This window comes from Aptenodytes forsteri, unplaced genomic scaffold, assembly GCF_000699145.1.
Source record: "Aptenodytes forsteri isolate BGI_AS27 unplaced genomic scaffold, ASM69914v1 Scaffold123, whole genome shotgun sequence".
In the NCBI taxonomy this organism is placed as follows: domain Eukaryota; kingdom Metazoa; phylum Chordata; class Aves; order Sphenisciformes; family Spheniscidae; genus Aptenodytes; species Aptenodytes forsteri.
The window spans coordinates 2202031-2218323 of NW_008794408.1; the positions used below are offsets into that span (position 1 = coordinate 2202031).

Genomic DNA, 16293 nt, shown 5'->3' on the forward strand with positions numbered 1-16293 from the left:
GGCGGCCGCTCGGAGGAGCGCGCGGGGCGGCGGGAGGTCGCGGTCCCTCGTGGGTGCGCAGACCGCCTGGGCGGTTAACGCGTTGCCCTGGTAAGGGAGCCCCCCACGGACTGGCCTCCTCTTCTGGACCGCGGGGAGAGGACTGGCAGCAGATGTACATCAGATAAATCGAACAAGCGTAATGGGAGAAACTTTCAGGGCAAAATGAATTTTGAGTCCATTAAATATTTTAGCTGGGTAGTGGGCGTTGATGCTGTATCTGTGCTGTTACGAGCAATGCGATACACTTTCCTCTGATTAACAGCCTTGCTTTTAGTCTTTGTTTTCGTCAAACTAAGAGCAGAAGGGTGAATTACTTTGAGAAAAGGTTTTGCTCTTAAAGTGGCTGATCTGCTTTGCTCTGCGAAGGAGCTCCATTCTCTCTCAGGTTGCACAGCTCCATGTTACTGACTTTATCTGAATTTGGGAGCACTGCTATATAGTCCCAAAAGCAAGAAGGGGCACTGGTGTGACAGGGAGTACCTCCTGTCTGTCTGCATGTGTGTGTACAGAGGTTGGGAATACGTGGAGACTGGAATTTAGCGTTGCAAACAGAAAGCTACAAAGCAATTGCCTTAGCAGATCTAATGGTCAAGTCTGTTCAAGAAGCCAAATGACTGGAGCTTTTCCCTAGATTGCGTGAAGGCATTAAATGCAATGTTTTCAGGGGTGCAACAGTTGATTTAAAAAGCCAATAAATAAGAAGAAAGTGTGAAGCTGGGCTACTATACGCGCCTATCATTCTTGGGGCTTACAAATAAAAACTTTGTATTCTTCCCTGCTTTTACTGTAGTTTTCCATTTGTAACCTCCTCCCCCTGCCATTTATAGCAGCACTTGATAATAAGGCTACTCACAATACTGTCAGAGCACCAGAGAAGCAGAGGCAGAATAGCTGTCCAGGCAGAGGGCTTTGGAGCATCAGAAGAGACCCTTCCCAGTGAAGGTGGCTCATGGGTAAACCTCCAGCCTTAGTACCTCCGTGCTGATGTATCACTCAGCGCTGTTGGATTGCATGGTCTTTTTTCATCTACCTCAACAACCTCATAAGGCCGTGAATACAGCAGTGGAATTTAGCCTACACTGTACTTGTGGTGTGCAGAGTGATCTAGTGAACACTACTTTGGTCTTAATTGTATGCGCCTTGTCTCATTGTTTGAATTGTTGAGATTTAGGGCCTAGTCCATTAACTGCTACCTGTATATGTCTACCTGTGATGTTTGTATGAATTCCCTATTTGGGCTATGTGTAAGACTAGGTCCTTTAATTCGATTAACAGAAGAGAGTTGAGCTCTTTTTGCAATTGATGATGTTTGTTTTTCACACTCAGAAGGAAATTATAGTCCTTATCATTCTCTTAAGAACTTTATAAATGCTCCACGGTCCTCGTGATGCCCCTGTTTGTTATACTTGAAAAGAATAGTAAGAAACAAAAACAGTGATTTGCTCAAGGTTTTAGAATTTACCTGTGCCAAAGCTTTAACTTAGAATCTAAGAATTTCTTGGCTTTATCTCTGTGCTCTGACCGTGAGAAACTGTGCCTTTCTTCCACATTTGAAGTGGAAGATGTTTATGATACACGAAGTGGAAGATGAATTATGTTTAGATACACAACATGTACCAACAGAAAAAATGTTAAGGTTGTTTAAAACTTCATTCTCCTCTCCCAACCCAACTCTCCATTTTTAAATTCTTTTTTAGTGAAATGCAACTATAACTGTGCATTTGTATGTATTTTTTTCAGATTTGCAACCAACATAATGCTGAAGCTCCCAACTTGGAACAAGCACTTCACAGAATGGCACAAACAGAACCTAATCTGGACCATGACGTATCATGGTTCCTCCTTCCGTCATACTGGGCTAAAATGGTTGTGGCGTTAATTTCCTTCCTCTGTTTTGCTAACAGCTACGATGGAGATTTTGTCTTTGATGATTCTGAAGCCATCATCAATAATAAGGTTTGTCTCTCTTCTTCTCCCCCGCATCCTTTGACATAAATGGTCATAGGAGAAGAAATAATGACAACAGTTGATCTAAGTAGGCCCAAAATATTCATCCTAGTAAAGAGCTTCCTTCTGATATTCCGTTTTTTGAACTTCATTTTTCTCTTTTGTTTTATTGGGTTTTTTTAAAGTAAGCCTTATTTAAGGTCGACAAACAAGCTGTGCAGCAGTGCTCTACCAAAAAGCTAGAAGCATAAGTATGCTTAACAAAGTCTTATTCCTAAAGCTATTTGAATAACATGACTTGGGTTCTAATGCATAAACAAAAGAGTGAACAAATTAAACAGCTTTTATTATTTTTTTTTCCCCTCAGAATGTGTCCCCTTTCATTCTTTTGCAAGTGAGATGCTCTGCTTAACAAGTGTTGATATCTGGTCAAGGGGAAGGGATCTCTTTTTGCCATACCAAATGAACTTTGTCTGCTTGTCATCTAAGAAAGCATTATCTAGGGTTGCAGCAATGTTTAGTAACCATTATTCACAGGGTACCTGTACATCAAGACTGCCTATAGATCTAATTTTATGCTCATTTCTAAGTCAGTGAGAGTATGCAGTAGACTTTTCTAATACCCGTTGATGTTAATAGGAAATTTTTTCATTATCTTCTCAGGGTGACAGATGAATAAGCCCAATGAATAAACTTACTCTGGTTGCAAGATACATAATACCTCACTAAGTGATTGTAGGGTGTAGGGGTTCTCCAGCTGTGGTTTATACCATAAAAATGTCACAGGAGCAAGGAGAGCTTCCTTTTTCTATGCTTGTTCCCCACTTAAAGTTCCTGTGGCAACAGTATTTTTTCTTTAAATAGAGGCAGAGTATTCTCGTGCTCTATTTTAAAACTGATCATACATGCAAGGAACGATCCTTGAATTACTTAAAATTAACATGTGACTGGAACAAACCTCTAGCTGAGATTCTTTTGACTTTGACGGGTCGAGTGTCTTCAATTGCTGAGACACTTCATAGAATCACATGTAGCAGTTAGTGAGCCTGTGCTCATGGTTGGGTCTTGGTGTTACAGCTGTTACACTGTTCTGGAAGGTACTTGTTAAATGTTTGGAAAGAGGAGCACAGGGTAAAAAGAATCACCCTCATCTGTTGGTTCTGTTGTCCTGAAGCCATGGGTATACAGGGAGGATAATCTGGAGACTCATACTGCTAGAAGAACACAATTCACATTTTTTTGCCTTGCACAAGATTTAGTGGCAACTTATTGCAATGTGCCTTTTAGAATCCCACAGAATTACTGTTTCCTTAGACAAATTTGTATTATGCTTGTGTAAGTCATCATACCTTGAGTTATAAATGTATGGGGGGAAAATACATCTGCCAAACTGGAAATAAATCTCAAAGCTTCTAAGAGAATGCTATAGACAAATTAAGAACCTGCAGTGACTTTTTTTTTTTTTAAGAAGCATTATATTTTAAATTACGCAGTTCCTGGCAATGTTTCATTCTGCCAAGTTTTATTTGGGGCACAATTATAATATTTTAATTTCCTGAAAGAATAAACAAAAGATTGATGTTGAAACAAGGCAGGTTGTTTTGTTCATGTGCAATTTCCATACTTGTAATCTTTCTCCATTTCTTTCAGTTTTTACTTTCAAAATGTTTTAATTTATCTGTGCAACACAATGACCTGCACCAGGATTATAGCTGTTGGCAGTGCTGAGAAATTCAACCAACTGCTTAAATAGATTAATTCATACCTAGTCTGTATGTTTGAAAAACAGTGAGGCTTATTCTATTTTTTGCATCAAAATCCTCTATTATTCCCTAGAAATTAAATGAGATTTTTGTGACAGTATTATTTTAACACAGGGGTCATATCAATATATGGAAATGCAAAATCCACAAGAAAAATACAGAGACAATGAGTTTACCACTTTAATGGGGAGGGAGAGCATCTAGCAAAGGCACAGTTTATTAAACAAAGTATAGCATATTTTATTCCTATTCAATAGGAGAGACAGCAGGTGAAGTAATTTTGTAGATTTACTGAGCATTACTGTATCAGTATTTTCTTTGATACCATACAGTGACCTTTTTGTTAATTTACTACCTCCCACCACCCCAATCTTTCAATTATTTTTTTTTTTTTTTTTTTTTAAATGGAACATTCTGTTACTAGATTTTATTTGGGTTCAAGGCTGTTTTCCAGATGCTTTCTTGTCATTTTAAGCAGCATTTTAACTGGTACACAACAGTGACTTTTGTCTTTATTTATTTACTAGCTTGGCAAGACAAACAGTTGGATTAGGAGGAGCTTCAGACACAATGTGTCATTTCCATAAGCCTTTATATAGAAAAACTGACTCGTCTTCAAATATTGAACTCTGCTGTCTGTAAGCTACTGCTAATCAAATATTTCGAGATTCTTTGATATCTACTTTCAGTTCTTAAAGAAAAAATAATATGTAACTTTTAAACAGCTGTGTCTCTTAGAGCAGACCATTCCTATTTTAGGGTAAGCCCACCGAGTGGGAAAAATAACGTAAGAAACTTTTTCTCACAGAACTTGGATACAAGAGCTTGGATACATGACTGAAGATTTTTAGGTCATATGGAAGTGTAATCTAATCACTAAGTAATTCCATGTATTCAGCTTTTCCTTCATTCTTCCTATGGAAGATGAAAGAAGACTGATTCTGGTGAAAGGGGAAATCTAGCCTTGCACATCTCAAATGTATTTCCCATCTCAAGTTATTGAAGACTATCTGTGACATAGAAGACATACTTTTACAATTTTAATACTAAAATCTGTCTTTCATAGTCCCTTTCTTTGGCAAACGTACATAAGGAGCAGTGCTGTTGGTTGGAAAAACAGTCTGAGGGCCACAACGCCAACTAACAGCTGTCCCCTGCAGAGAACAAAGACCTCAGTAGATGTTGGCGTACAACCCAGTCCCAACTTGCCCCTGGAAAAGCAGGCCATATTGATTGATTTAGTGGGCTGCTGGTTGAGTGTACTCTTGCTCTGAGAATCAAATGATGACCTATAGGGTTTGTGCATACCAGTGAGGAATGGAACAGGAATTCAGGTGCCTAAGGCCAAAATTGCAGTCCTGCGAGAAGAAATAAATTTGTAGCTATTGTTTGGCAGTAGAAACATTTGTGAGAGAGTGAAGAAACTTTGCACCTTGATAATTCTTAAGCCCAATAGGATCGCCTTGTGAGTCTTGATTTCTTAAGATTTTCCCTGAGAATGCCTTAATTTACCGCTGTGATATAGGACTTTTCAAAGACTACAGAGTTAGCCCTGCTCTCTTTTCTGCATATTGATTAGTAGCCTACTAGAGAATGCTTCGTTTCATTTGACAATGTGCTAGGATTTTTAGCCTACTTTCCCTTCCTGATTTTTTTTTTTTAGCCGGTTGTCTTAATACTGGCCAAACTTGATCAAGTGATAGAAATAAACCTCTTCCTGAATTTTTTTGATTTTTGGATGGATGAAAGTCAGAATGTGTTAAGAGAGAAGCAAGAAAAAATGAGTTAAGTTCAGTTTAGCAGTAGCCAGTCAGCGTGGCCCAGACATTTGGCTATACCTTGGGACTAGCAGTGGTATGTGTTCTCTCTTGCCTTGTTGGTAGGCCACAAATGCTAGCTAAGGACGAGATGGAAGGTACTGGAGACCACAGGAGGTGCTCAAGATACTGTAGAAGCGAGATGGTAGCAGCATTTGAGAGGAACTGGAGTTAATGAACCAAGGGTATTGTAATGTGGGAATCTTGTAAGTAGATGGAGATGTAGGAGGAATAAGACATAGGACAGCAGGCTTTGTAAGACCTTTCATGGGTTTAGCAGCCCAGTTTGTCCGCTTACTTGTGTTTGTATTGGCTTGTTAATCTGCTTTGATTTGTTGGTCTCTTGAACAATTTCAGGGGAGAAGGCTGGGGGTAGAGTAACTTGTGGTCGATTGCAGGTGTAATACCAGCACTCATACAAAAGCTATTCATTTGCTAGTACAATTTTGGTCTTAGGTTCTGTCTTAAGGGTATTTAACCTGCACTTTTGCTAATTGGTCTTTAATAAATTGGTATTTAATTGCCCCAGGGAAGCAGGAGAAGAGGGGCAAGTAGAAGATGAATACGTTAGTTTGAGCTTCCCAGCTTGTCCTCACAGAAAACTGAGGCGGGTGCTACCAAGGTCCTTATTTTTTTCCTCTCCAAATTGTATGTTTTCCATTCAATAGTCTAGGTTATCTGGATTTTTTCATTATCAGCATGGCTTTAAGATAAAAGGAAAGAGTAGACTTTTCCTTTGCAGTGGTTTTTTTTTATAGTCCCCTACTCCACCCCCAAATTAAAATAATTCATTACTTTTCTGTCTTCTGCTATTAATCTTTTAGAGCAGTATATAGAGATTTTGATTCTTGGTTTCATGTAGTAAGAATTTTTTAAAAAAAAAAAAAAAAGCTATTTGAATAGTGTCCTGTGCAAAGTAAGGCTTCAAAAAGAGCTAATTGTTGTTTTCTATCTTTAGTGTTCTTGCTTTCATGCTTTCATTAGTAGTTGTGCTACTGACACTGGTAGAAAAATAGCTATTTGCAGCAGTTTGTAGTTGGCCTCCTTTGCAAGATAACCTAGACCTAAAATCAAAGGCTTTTTACAAAACTATAAGGTAAAGGGTTTTTTCACGTGTTTTGTATCTCAGCTATTGGCCAGATTATCAACTGATATGAATACTCATAACTCTACTAAATTTCATGTAGTTATGTCTACTTACAGAATCCAAGCATGTTGGCCTTTATGATGACAGGCATCCAAGATGTGACCTTCATTGCAAACTTGGGTACCTTGTCAAATGTCAGTAGTGAGCCAACAAAACACCTGCTATGTCCATGTTAGCATGAGCTTGTGTTAGTTAGAACTTGTTTGTGTTTTAGCTGCTTTGAACAAAACAGAGATGTTAAGAATCTGGCAATTTATGATGTTTCCTTTCAGGACCTCAGGGCAGAAACCCCACTTGGTGACCTGTGGCATCATGACTTTTGGGGTAGCAAACTCAGCAGCAATACCAGTCATAAGTCATATCGACCACTAACTGTCCTAACTTTCAGGTAAGACTTGTCTTTTCGCGCGAGGTCTGAATTTTTTTAACATATATTGGATCAATTGATTATAGGGAGGAGGCAACAGAAAAGGAGAGAGACAAAGTATCTGGAGGGTAGTTGGATACCTTTCCTGAATATGATTTTCTTGTTCACTACCTTAATCTCAAACTGAATTTTAATTTTCAAATTGTTTGTTTCCCAAAGTATACATTATTTTGACATTCTGTATTTCAGTGTACCTTTCAGAGATTGTATCTTGGTACTAGGGGCAGTATGGTTCAGTATGTAGGTCACATCATCAAAGAACTAGGAGGTGTACGTTCCCTTCACTTAGCCATGCTGCCACTCGTACTGCTGTTGTAGTTTCTGTTCTCTGCTTTCCTGGTGACCTGTCAAATGATTTTTTTATAAATAGCATCAATCTACTGTGGCCTTTTGCCACTAGGTCACTGAATAGTCTTCCCACCTCTTTGCCCCTGATACTCTAACTTCAAGTGAGTGTTTGTGTGAGAATCCTAGTGAGAGAGATGTTTGCCTGTATATGTAACTTGCTGTTTTTCTCAAATAACTAAAGATTTATGAGGATTACTTCCATAGATGCTTAGCTCATGTTTTTTGCACAAAGATTTGAGCAAACAGTAGACCATGTAGAAATTGGGCACAGTAATGCAGAGAATCTTTGAGGACTCAGTCTTAAGCTTCTTTATTTTCCCCATGCAACACAGTGTTGTGGATGGGGACCTGGCACCGGTTCTGCAGTTGTGTCCGGTCTAAGCCAGGGACTAAGTGATTGCGGAAGAAGTACTCCCACTCTTAGTCCTCATATTCAAGCGAAAACTTTGACTCTTGAGTGTAGTGTCAGTGTTTTAAGTACTTTGTGCTGTGGGTTTCACTGTCTGTTGGAGTTTCTTCACATTTTTGTCAAGGAAAATATGCAACTGAATAGAATGTGTCAGTCTTAAACCTATTAAAGCTTTCAGTGCATTACATAGCACATGCTTTCCTTTCTTTTCAAGGTCCCTGTGGTATATTCCATCTCTAGTAACATCCTGGTTAGTTTAAAGAGCGAACTGGGGTACAGTCATTACTATATCTGAAAATATAGATGAGCATGTGGAGATGGTCCATAAAATGCTATTTTCACAAGTAAGAAATTGGTTTTCTTAATTTCCCTAAGCTCCAACTTTTATGTGTATCACATTTATAATAGGCTAGGCTTTTTTAATAGATTTCACTTAAGCCAGGTGCAGGCTGACCAAATAAACTCTATAAAATCCCTTTCCAAACTAAGTTTCTGTATATCTCACCTACTGATAAAAGTATACAGATAATAACAAGATGTTTCTCCCTTTTCTTCTCCCTCTCCATTTTACCACAGAGTTCCTATCCTGAATAGAGTTTTAGACTGAATTTTCACTTACACTTCCTTCTGGTTCTAATACTTGCATGAAACTTCTCTCTAACCAGTCTCACAAATTAGTTATTAAGATGTGCTAATTGACTGCTTTCTGGACTGATACTGGATTGTACCCAGATGGTTTCCACATCATCAGTCCAAATGCTAGGACGTTTTTCAGCTAGAATGTCAGTGGAAATCATAGTCTCAGTGCGTATTAGTTTCCTCACTGTGTGGATTGAATTAAAATTATTTCATCAGGTTGTTTTGGGACATAGTTTCTCTTAAGCCCAAGGGTATCCATCCCCCGAGTAGGCCGGGTTGTTCATCCGTAGGACGCTCCTGTGTTGCAACGTTGAAGTTACGCTGCTGACCAAAAGCCAGTTCCAAGTAGCCATAGGTATGATTAACATAATAGCATTAACATATGTCTTTGGAGAGGATAGATATTATGCTGAATATGGTATCCCATATGAATACCTTTGAGTAAAGATCAGGACATTGTTTCTAGCCTACTGTGGTGGCTAAGTGGTATGCATGCTGGGGTTTGCTGGTATTTTTCAGCCTTTTTTTTTTTTATGTGTGTCTAATATGATCTTGCTGTGGGGTTGTTTAGATTTTCTGTTTACATATTTCAAACCATTGATGTAACTCCTAGCCTTAATGTTTTTGTTTCTATATAGAATTAATTACCTTTTTGCTGGAGGCTTCTACCCAGTTGGTTTCCATGTCATCAATATAATACTGCATTGTACTATCTCAGTGTTGATGGTTGATGTGTTCTCGATTTTATTGGGTGGACTGCAATTCAGTAATAAAGGAAGAAGGCTAAACCTGGCTCCAAAGACATCTCTTCTAGCTGCTTTGCTGTTTGCTGTACATCCAGTGCACACCGAATGTGTAAGTATTGGATAATTAGCTCCAACAATTTATCTCTTAGAAGTTCTTTACCATCTTGACTAACTAGTTCTGACGTAGCCTTATAGTCTAGACATTGGTTTTATATATGCTTAATGCTTCTCTTAGCACATGTCTTAGGAGAACAATCAAATACTATAGTTAGTACATCCAAAAGCTTGTAATTCCACAGGGCTGGCCCTTATTAAGGAAGATAAATTAAATCATTTAAGTACAATAACTAAAGAAGGATAGCCCTAAACTACAGTTTCCCTAATTACTGGATTAAGAATTCATTACTAGAAACATTAGCTCATGAGCAGCCAAGGAGAATGGAAGATAAACTGAATGCAAACACATAACCACTTTTCATTTCCATTTGCTTTGATAAAAAAACAAGGAGATAGAAAATTGGAGTAGGGGCATTATTATGAACTCTGCATTGGAATACTGCATCCACTTTTTAATCCATGCTGCAAGGAGGACACTGGGAAAAATGGAGAGAGCTCAGAAGAGCCATGAAAATGATTAAAGGACTGGAAATCATCCCATGTCATGAGAGATCGAACTCCATGGGTTTATATTTTTAATATGAAGGAGAAGATTAAAGGTTTGGTTTCTTTTAGCACAGTCTGTAATTATGTACATGGGGAACACAAATTTGATAGTAGTGGACCCTTTAGTAGTGCAGACAAAAGTATAACAGTGGCTGGAAGTTGAAACTGTAAAGATGCAGAATAGAGACATGGCACATGCGTGGCAACCAATTAAAATACCTGACCAAAGATCAAAGTCCTTGTGTGGAAATTCTAGTGAAGAGGAGATGGTTTTCTTAAAAGGCTCTTTTGCACTCCTAGCTAAGAAAATCTTATGGCCTTATGCCGGTGGGCTTGCTGGATGTGGTCCCCGACTGCTTGATCTTATAATAATGAATAAATGAAATATAAAATAATCACAATGAAGGAATCAGGATTTTTAGAGCTTGGAAGGACTGAGCTACTGAAAAAGTACTAACTTTAACTTTGATCTTTGTGATAGTAATGAACACTGAATCCTCAGTGCACCTTATTCTATATAAGTGGCACTGATTTTTCATTTATTCACAATATGCCATGGTTTTGGCTTTTTTTCATTTGCTTTGCACATGATTGATGGGGAAGAGCTTATGGAAAGCTATGCCTTTCAGCTGACTGGGGACCCTACATGTATTGGAAAGCTAGAGATGGTGCAAAGTTATGTGTTAGCAATTTGGCACCTTATTTGGCAGTGTTGCTAAAACATCCTGCCAATCATTCTCTGGTGTTTGCTTGCCTGCAGAATAGCTTCTTAGTGAGAGCACATTGTGCCGGTGTCAGAAGGGCCCCTGGTATTTGTTCTGCAAAACCAGTTCTAGATGTCAAAGTGAAGTAAAACAAGTCTTCAGTGCTTTTGATGTTCTGACATGTAAAGAGAAATCTCACTTGAGTCTTAACTTTGTAGTAGGCTTACTATCGACTCCTTTATCGATATCCATAATTTTATTCTCCATTCCATTTGACTCTAAAAACATATTTAAATCAGCAGGCAAATGTTAATAAGACCTTAGTCATGTCGAATAAATTACAAGTGATGTGGTCTGCTTGCATATGCGAGGTTTGAAGACTTGCCTATGCTTTGGGCAAACATTGGAAGAAGAGGAAAAAAGTAGCATGCTTGCATACCGTGTCTCTTCTAAGATCCAGGAGTGAAAAAAGGCCTCTAATCATTTACACAGTGAATAATAAATCTTGCTGCACTGAAGCAGTCATGATACTGCTATGGTTCTAGCATGAGTGTGTGGCAGGCAGCATCTCCTCAAAAAGCATGCCTCGTGATTTTAAAGCTGTGAGTTTTAAGTATCATGACATCCTGGTTTTGAAATGAGATGACATATTTTGACATAAAGTTGTGAAGAATCTGTCTGTTTGCTGCTTTGGATTTTGGTATATACAGCATAAAACAAACTGTCATGTAAAAACAGATCTTGAAAAGTTTAATGCTTTCAGTACCTATGTAAGAAAAACATCTGTCACTATCATTTTTCTACCTACAAGTAAATACTGTTGTGGTGTAGTTCCCACTTCTAAAAAATGTTTATTCTTTGTAACACTTGAGTGATGAAATACTAAATGAAACACAGACATAAGAATATACCTGATACTAATGTAAAACCATTGTAGGTTTTTTTTGTTTACCTTGTTACCAGAGACTACGGGCCTGATCCTGCATTTGAGATAACATTGTACTGTTGGAGTCATCTGAGGCTATATATGTGTTATTAGACCCTTAATCTCTTTGTTGTGACAAGTTGGCATTTAATTTCAAAATTGTCTCAATTCACCTTTACTTTTATGTCATTAGCTGAGAGCAGCTCCTGAACAGAATGACACTTCATTATTTTCACCTTTCAAAGCACTCCACAGCTATTGAGTTAATTCTCGTAATTCCTCTATAAGATAGAAAAAGAAGCAGGGAAGTTAGGTGTATAGCTTTGGATAAATCAATAAGTTTTTCTGAACTGAATTCAGGAGTCCAACAGTTTCTCCTTTTACGGTGCTCAAGTGAAGCTGAGAGTAAAGTGGGAAAGAGTCTCTTCAGTGGATTCAGTCCTACTCTCATGCCTCTACACTTCTCTTTCTCTCTCTCTGTTGTTGTTTAGAAATAGTTGTTCCATCATGTCAGACTGACACAACAAAAATGCCCTTTTCCTAAGAGAGGGCTAGCAGTTCGCTTTAAACAAAATGAAGATACAGTTTACCTTTTTACTTTCCTCCTTCTGTTCCACTCACAAAATGGGACAACTGGTGTACTACACAAGAACCAAAGTTCCTGCTTTTGTCCCTGAACCATCACTTCAAAAAGTGGATTAAAAAAATACAACCTATAGCTGTTCTGCCCTGCTTCAGAAAGGTCTCTGTGTACATCTCCTGGAAACATGGAACCCAGCACTCCAGGAAGTAGAGCTAGATTGGAAACAAAGGGGTGTTTCCATGATCCTTGCTCTGGCTGTATGTTCTAGTGAGGTCCCAACATCAGGGCCTGTACAGTCCCCTGCCACCCCCCTGTGTCACGATTTCCATGAAAAATTCATGGTGTATCCTGACACTTGTGTAATTGAGGAACGAAGATCCAAGAGTATGTCATGCTGTGTCTCAGCAAGTCACTGTAAATACAGTTTAAGGGCTTGAACCAAAGCTTGTTGATAGCCCTGAGAATGCTCCTGATTTAAATAGGTTGGCATAGGTCCGGAGTACAGAGGTCCCAGAATGTGCTTCTCATTTTCTTTTGCGTTAGTACAGCTTCTGTTACAAGATACAGTTGGAGGTAGCTCTAATGCAATCAATTAATACAACACAAAAAACTGCCGGAGGGGGGATTTTTTTTCTGATTCTGAAGGCTGGAAGCTGTTTGTCCATTCTGAGTGTTCAGACTGCAATTTGAAGGCTGGCTTGTCTTCTGAAAGTGGACAGTCTTGATTTGCCATTCAGCAGAGCTGCCAGTTTTGTTGGGGTTCAGGATGTTTGCTAAGGGTTCTGCTGAAAAGCAACCTGATCCAAAAAACAGATGGATTGGGGCAGAGTCTACATTTTCTTCAGCGAGGTCCTTCTTTGTTTCTTAAAACAGCAGTTTTTCATAAACTAAAGCCAAATCATTTACGTAGCTGATACTAAGCAAAACCCAATCAAAATTAGGATGTGGCTTAGAAAACTGTGTATTGCTAATCCAGTAAACCAGGTTAAAAAAAAAAGTGATATAGTGATGTTCTTTTATACGTTTCACTTTGTATATGTGTGTGTACCTTTATCTCAAGTTTATTAAGAATAAAATCTGGTAATCTGAAACTTTTTTTTTTTTAAGGTTGCTGGGATTGTTGGCAGAGCAGACCTACTGTGTGCCCTGTTCTTTTTGTTGTCATTCCTTGGCTACTGTAAAGCATTTAGAGAAAGTAAGCATTCTGTTTTTCCCTTTAATTTTATATTGTGTATGTTTTTTACATTCATACATTTCAGTGAAGTATAGCAAAACTAAAAATGTCAGCTTGATATGGTTTGAATTTATTAATGTTTATACCCCCATAAAATATTTTTTAAAATCTGCTTTAGCAGGTATTTATTGTTAGAAGAGCTGGAAGGATTGCTGTCCCTAATTCCCGTTAAGCACTAGGAATTTATTTTAAGAAAAGTCTATTTTGTAACAGGCTTATTTGTTAAATGTTTTATTGTTTATAATCATAAAAAATATTTTAATAAGTATTTTAGAAAGAAATCAAACCTGGAAATGGATATTCTTAAATATTTTAGTACTCTTTATGCCATTATGTTGGGATGGCTTAAATGGGAACGAACTTTGGGAACCTTACTTGTATTTTTAATGAATTGTAAATAATTATTCATATGAGTAAGCGCTCTAAATTCCTGCAATATGCAAGTGCTGGCATATACATGATGAGTATAGTGTTACTCAGAGTTTTTGTAAGACAGCTGTATTTAACATGAGCAAATCCTTCGTAGATGTTTTTTCAAGTGAGCTTTTAGATCTTTTGTATTATTTGATCTGAATGTAAGTTGGCAGTTCAAATACAGTTGTGGAGAAATTATCCTGGGGCTCTGTTAAATAAACAAAAAAGAATACATCAATTCATGATTATGAAAAACTATACAGGACATGCAATCTGGTATCTAAATGTGTCCCACCACAGGAAATATGGGAATCATTTGGTGAACCCATGAAGAGCTGTGTTGTGAAGAGCTTGTATAATATCAGTTCAATAGGTATGGTCTGTAATGTTTAACCAGAGTTGACAGCGTATTACAGAGGTGCATGAGCTGGCTTTGAATGATCTAGCTTAACAACATAGTCATGGATGGCATCATAGAGCTTAGTGTAGGCTGAGGAGGGTAAGTTTGTCCACAGTGAGCTCTAAGATGCTGTGAATAGCTCCTGCTAATTGAGTTTAGACTGTTTAGAACTATTTTGTATATTTCTACAGCTGATACCATAAGTTTAACTTAATCTTCACCACTTCAAATGATACTCATGGTGATTACTGTTCACTTCTGGTATTTTTTTCTCCCCTTTGAGTAGGTTTCATTTCTTTCAACTGAACTAATAATTTCTTGATGAAAATTGGCCTTGGGATCTTGCTTGCTCATTTATTCTTTTCTCACCTATTTAACTGGGTATGATTGTGCTTTAATGTTTCTTCTGTTAGTGCCAGAGTAAATTAGGCAAATCAAAATATTGGCTATGTGCTTTCCAGTTTGTTGCTACAGGTAGACCTATATGGCAGGGGTAATCACCTTTGCTTGAAGAACTCAAGAGCCAAATTCTTAGGATGACGATTGGAGACTTTTATATAGGAATCTGTAATTGTTTTGTTATGGAGGACATATCGGGGATGATTAAGAATGTGATGTGTACTCTGGTTAGGGATATTCTGAGCGCTTGTACAACTTGCGAAGGCCAGTTTGATAGCTTTTAGAAGTCAGTGTCATTTTAATAGTATTCTTGTACTGAAATTCTTGTCACTGATACAGAAGAAGGAAAATGTTGTGAAGACAAGATACTAAGCAGCACTTAGTATTTTTTATTGGACATTGCATCATAAAAGTGTCTCTTAAGCAGATTTGCCAAGGAAAACTACAGTCTGCCAGCATAGTTGTGCCTTTTGTCTTTCAGATCAGTTTTCAATGTTTACTGTCACCTTCACTGCCTGTTTTTCCCTCAGCGACTTCTTAAAGAAATTTAGACTTTCTTTGTACTCAAGAATTTGTATCCAAGTTACATACTTGAGTCTCTCCCAACAGTTTCCTCATTTTGGGTAGCTTGGTGACAGGATCTGAAAGTGAAACTATCTGGCATGTCCTAAATGAGAGAATGAAAAGTTATTTCCAGCACTGTGAAGAGCACTAATAAGTTCTTTAGCAGATCTTGCATGGAGCCTGAAGGGAGGAGCCCAAGCTTCAGAGTATTTCTTCCCTCTGAACCTTACATGATTTGCTGCAGGCTGATGAGCAATGTGCCAAAAACCAGACATTTCAGAGTCAAGATTTCAGGTCAGAATGGTTCTGGTCTGAAAACTGATTTTGAAATGCCTGGGTGAGATTCATTGCTCATCCTGGATGTGCCTTTCTGTGAAAAATCACTCTTTTGTAAATAGAAAGGTGGGTGAGAGAGAATAGAATAGACTATTTCAGTTGGAAGGGACCTACAACGATCATCTAGTCCAAGTGCCTGACCAACTCAGGGCTGACCAAAAGTTAAAGCATGTTGTTAAGGGCATTGTCTAAATGCCTCTTAAACACTGACAGGCCTGGGGCATCGACCACCTCTCTAGGAAGCCTGTTCCAGTGTTTGACCACCCTCTCGGTAAAAAAATGCTTCCTAATGTCCAGTCTAAACCTCCCCGGCACAGCTTTGAACCATTGCCACACGTCCTGTCACTGGATACCAGGGAGAAGAGCTCAGCACCTCCCTCTCCACTTCCCCTCCTCAGGAAGCTTTAGAGAGCAACGAGGTCACCCCTCAGCCTCCTTTTCTCCAAACCAGACAAGGCTATGAGGTCCTCAGCCGCTCCTCATAGGACATTCCTTCCAGCCCTTTCACCAGCTTTGTTGCCCTCCTCTGGACACATTCAGAATCCTTCTTAATCCTTCACATCCTTCTTAAATTGTGGGGCCCAGAACTGCACGCAGTACTCCAGATGAGGCTGCACCAACGCTGAATACAGCGGGATAATCACCTCTTTTGACCAGCTGGTTATGCCATGTTTGATGCACCCCAGGATGCGGTTTGCCCTCTTGGCTGCCCGGGCACACTGCTGACTCATATTGAGCCTGCTGTCGACCAGCACCCCCAGATCCCTTTCTGCAGGGCTGCTCTCC

At 38.7% G+C, this 16293-nt stretch overlaps 1 protein-coding gene across 1 annotated transcript in view; it reads left to right on the forward strand.

Moving 5' to 3' along the window:
- Nucleotides 1–1788: 1788 nt before the first annotated feature.
- The window catches only part of TMTC4 (transmembrane and tetratricopeptide repeat containing 4), a 54938-nt gene continuing 40433 nt past the window's right edge, over nucleotides 1789–16293 (forward strand). Inside the window, exons 1-4 of the mRNA XM_009288274.2 lie at nucleotides 1789–1998; nucleotides 6989–7104; nucleotides 9178–9394; nucleotides 13268–13355. Of these exons, the coding sequence (XP_009286549.1) occupies nucleotides 1837–1998; nucleotides 6989–7104; nucleotides 9178–9394; nucleotides 13268–13355 (583 nt within the window). The 5' untranslated portion in view covers nucleotides 1789–1836. The remainder of the gene's footprint in view (nucleotides 1999–6988; nucleotides 7105–9177; nucleotides 9395–13267; nucleotides 13356–16293) is intronic.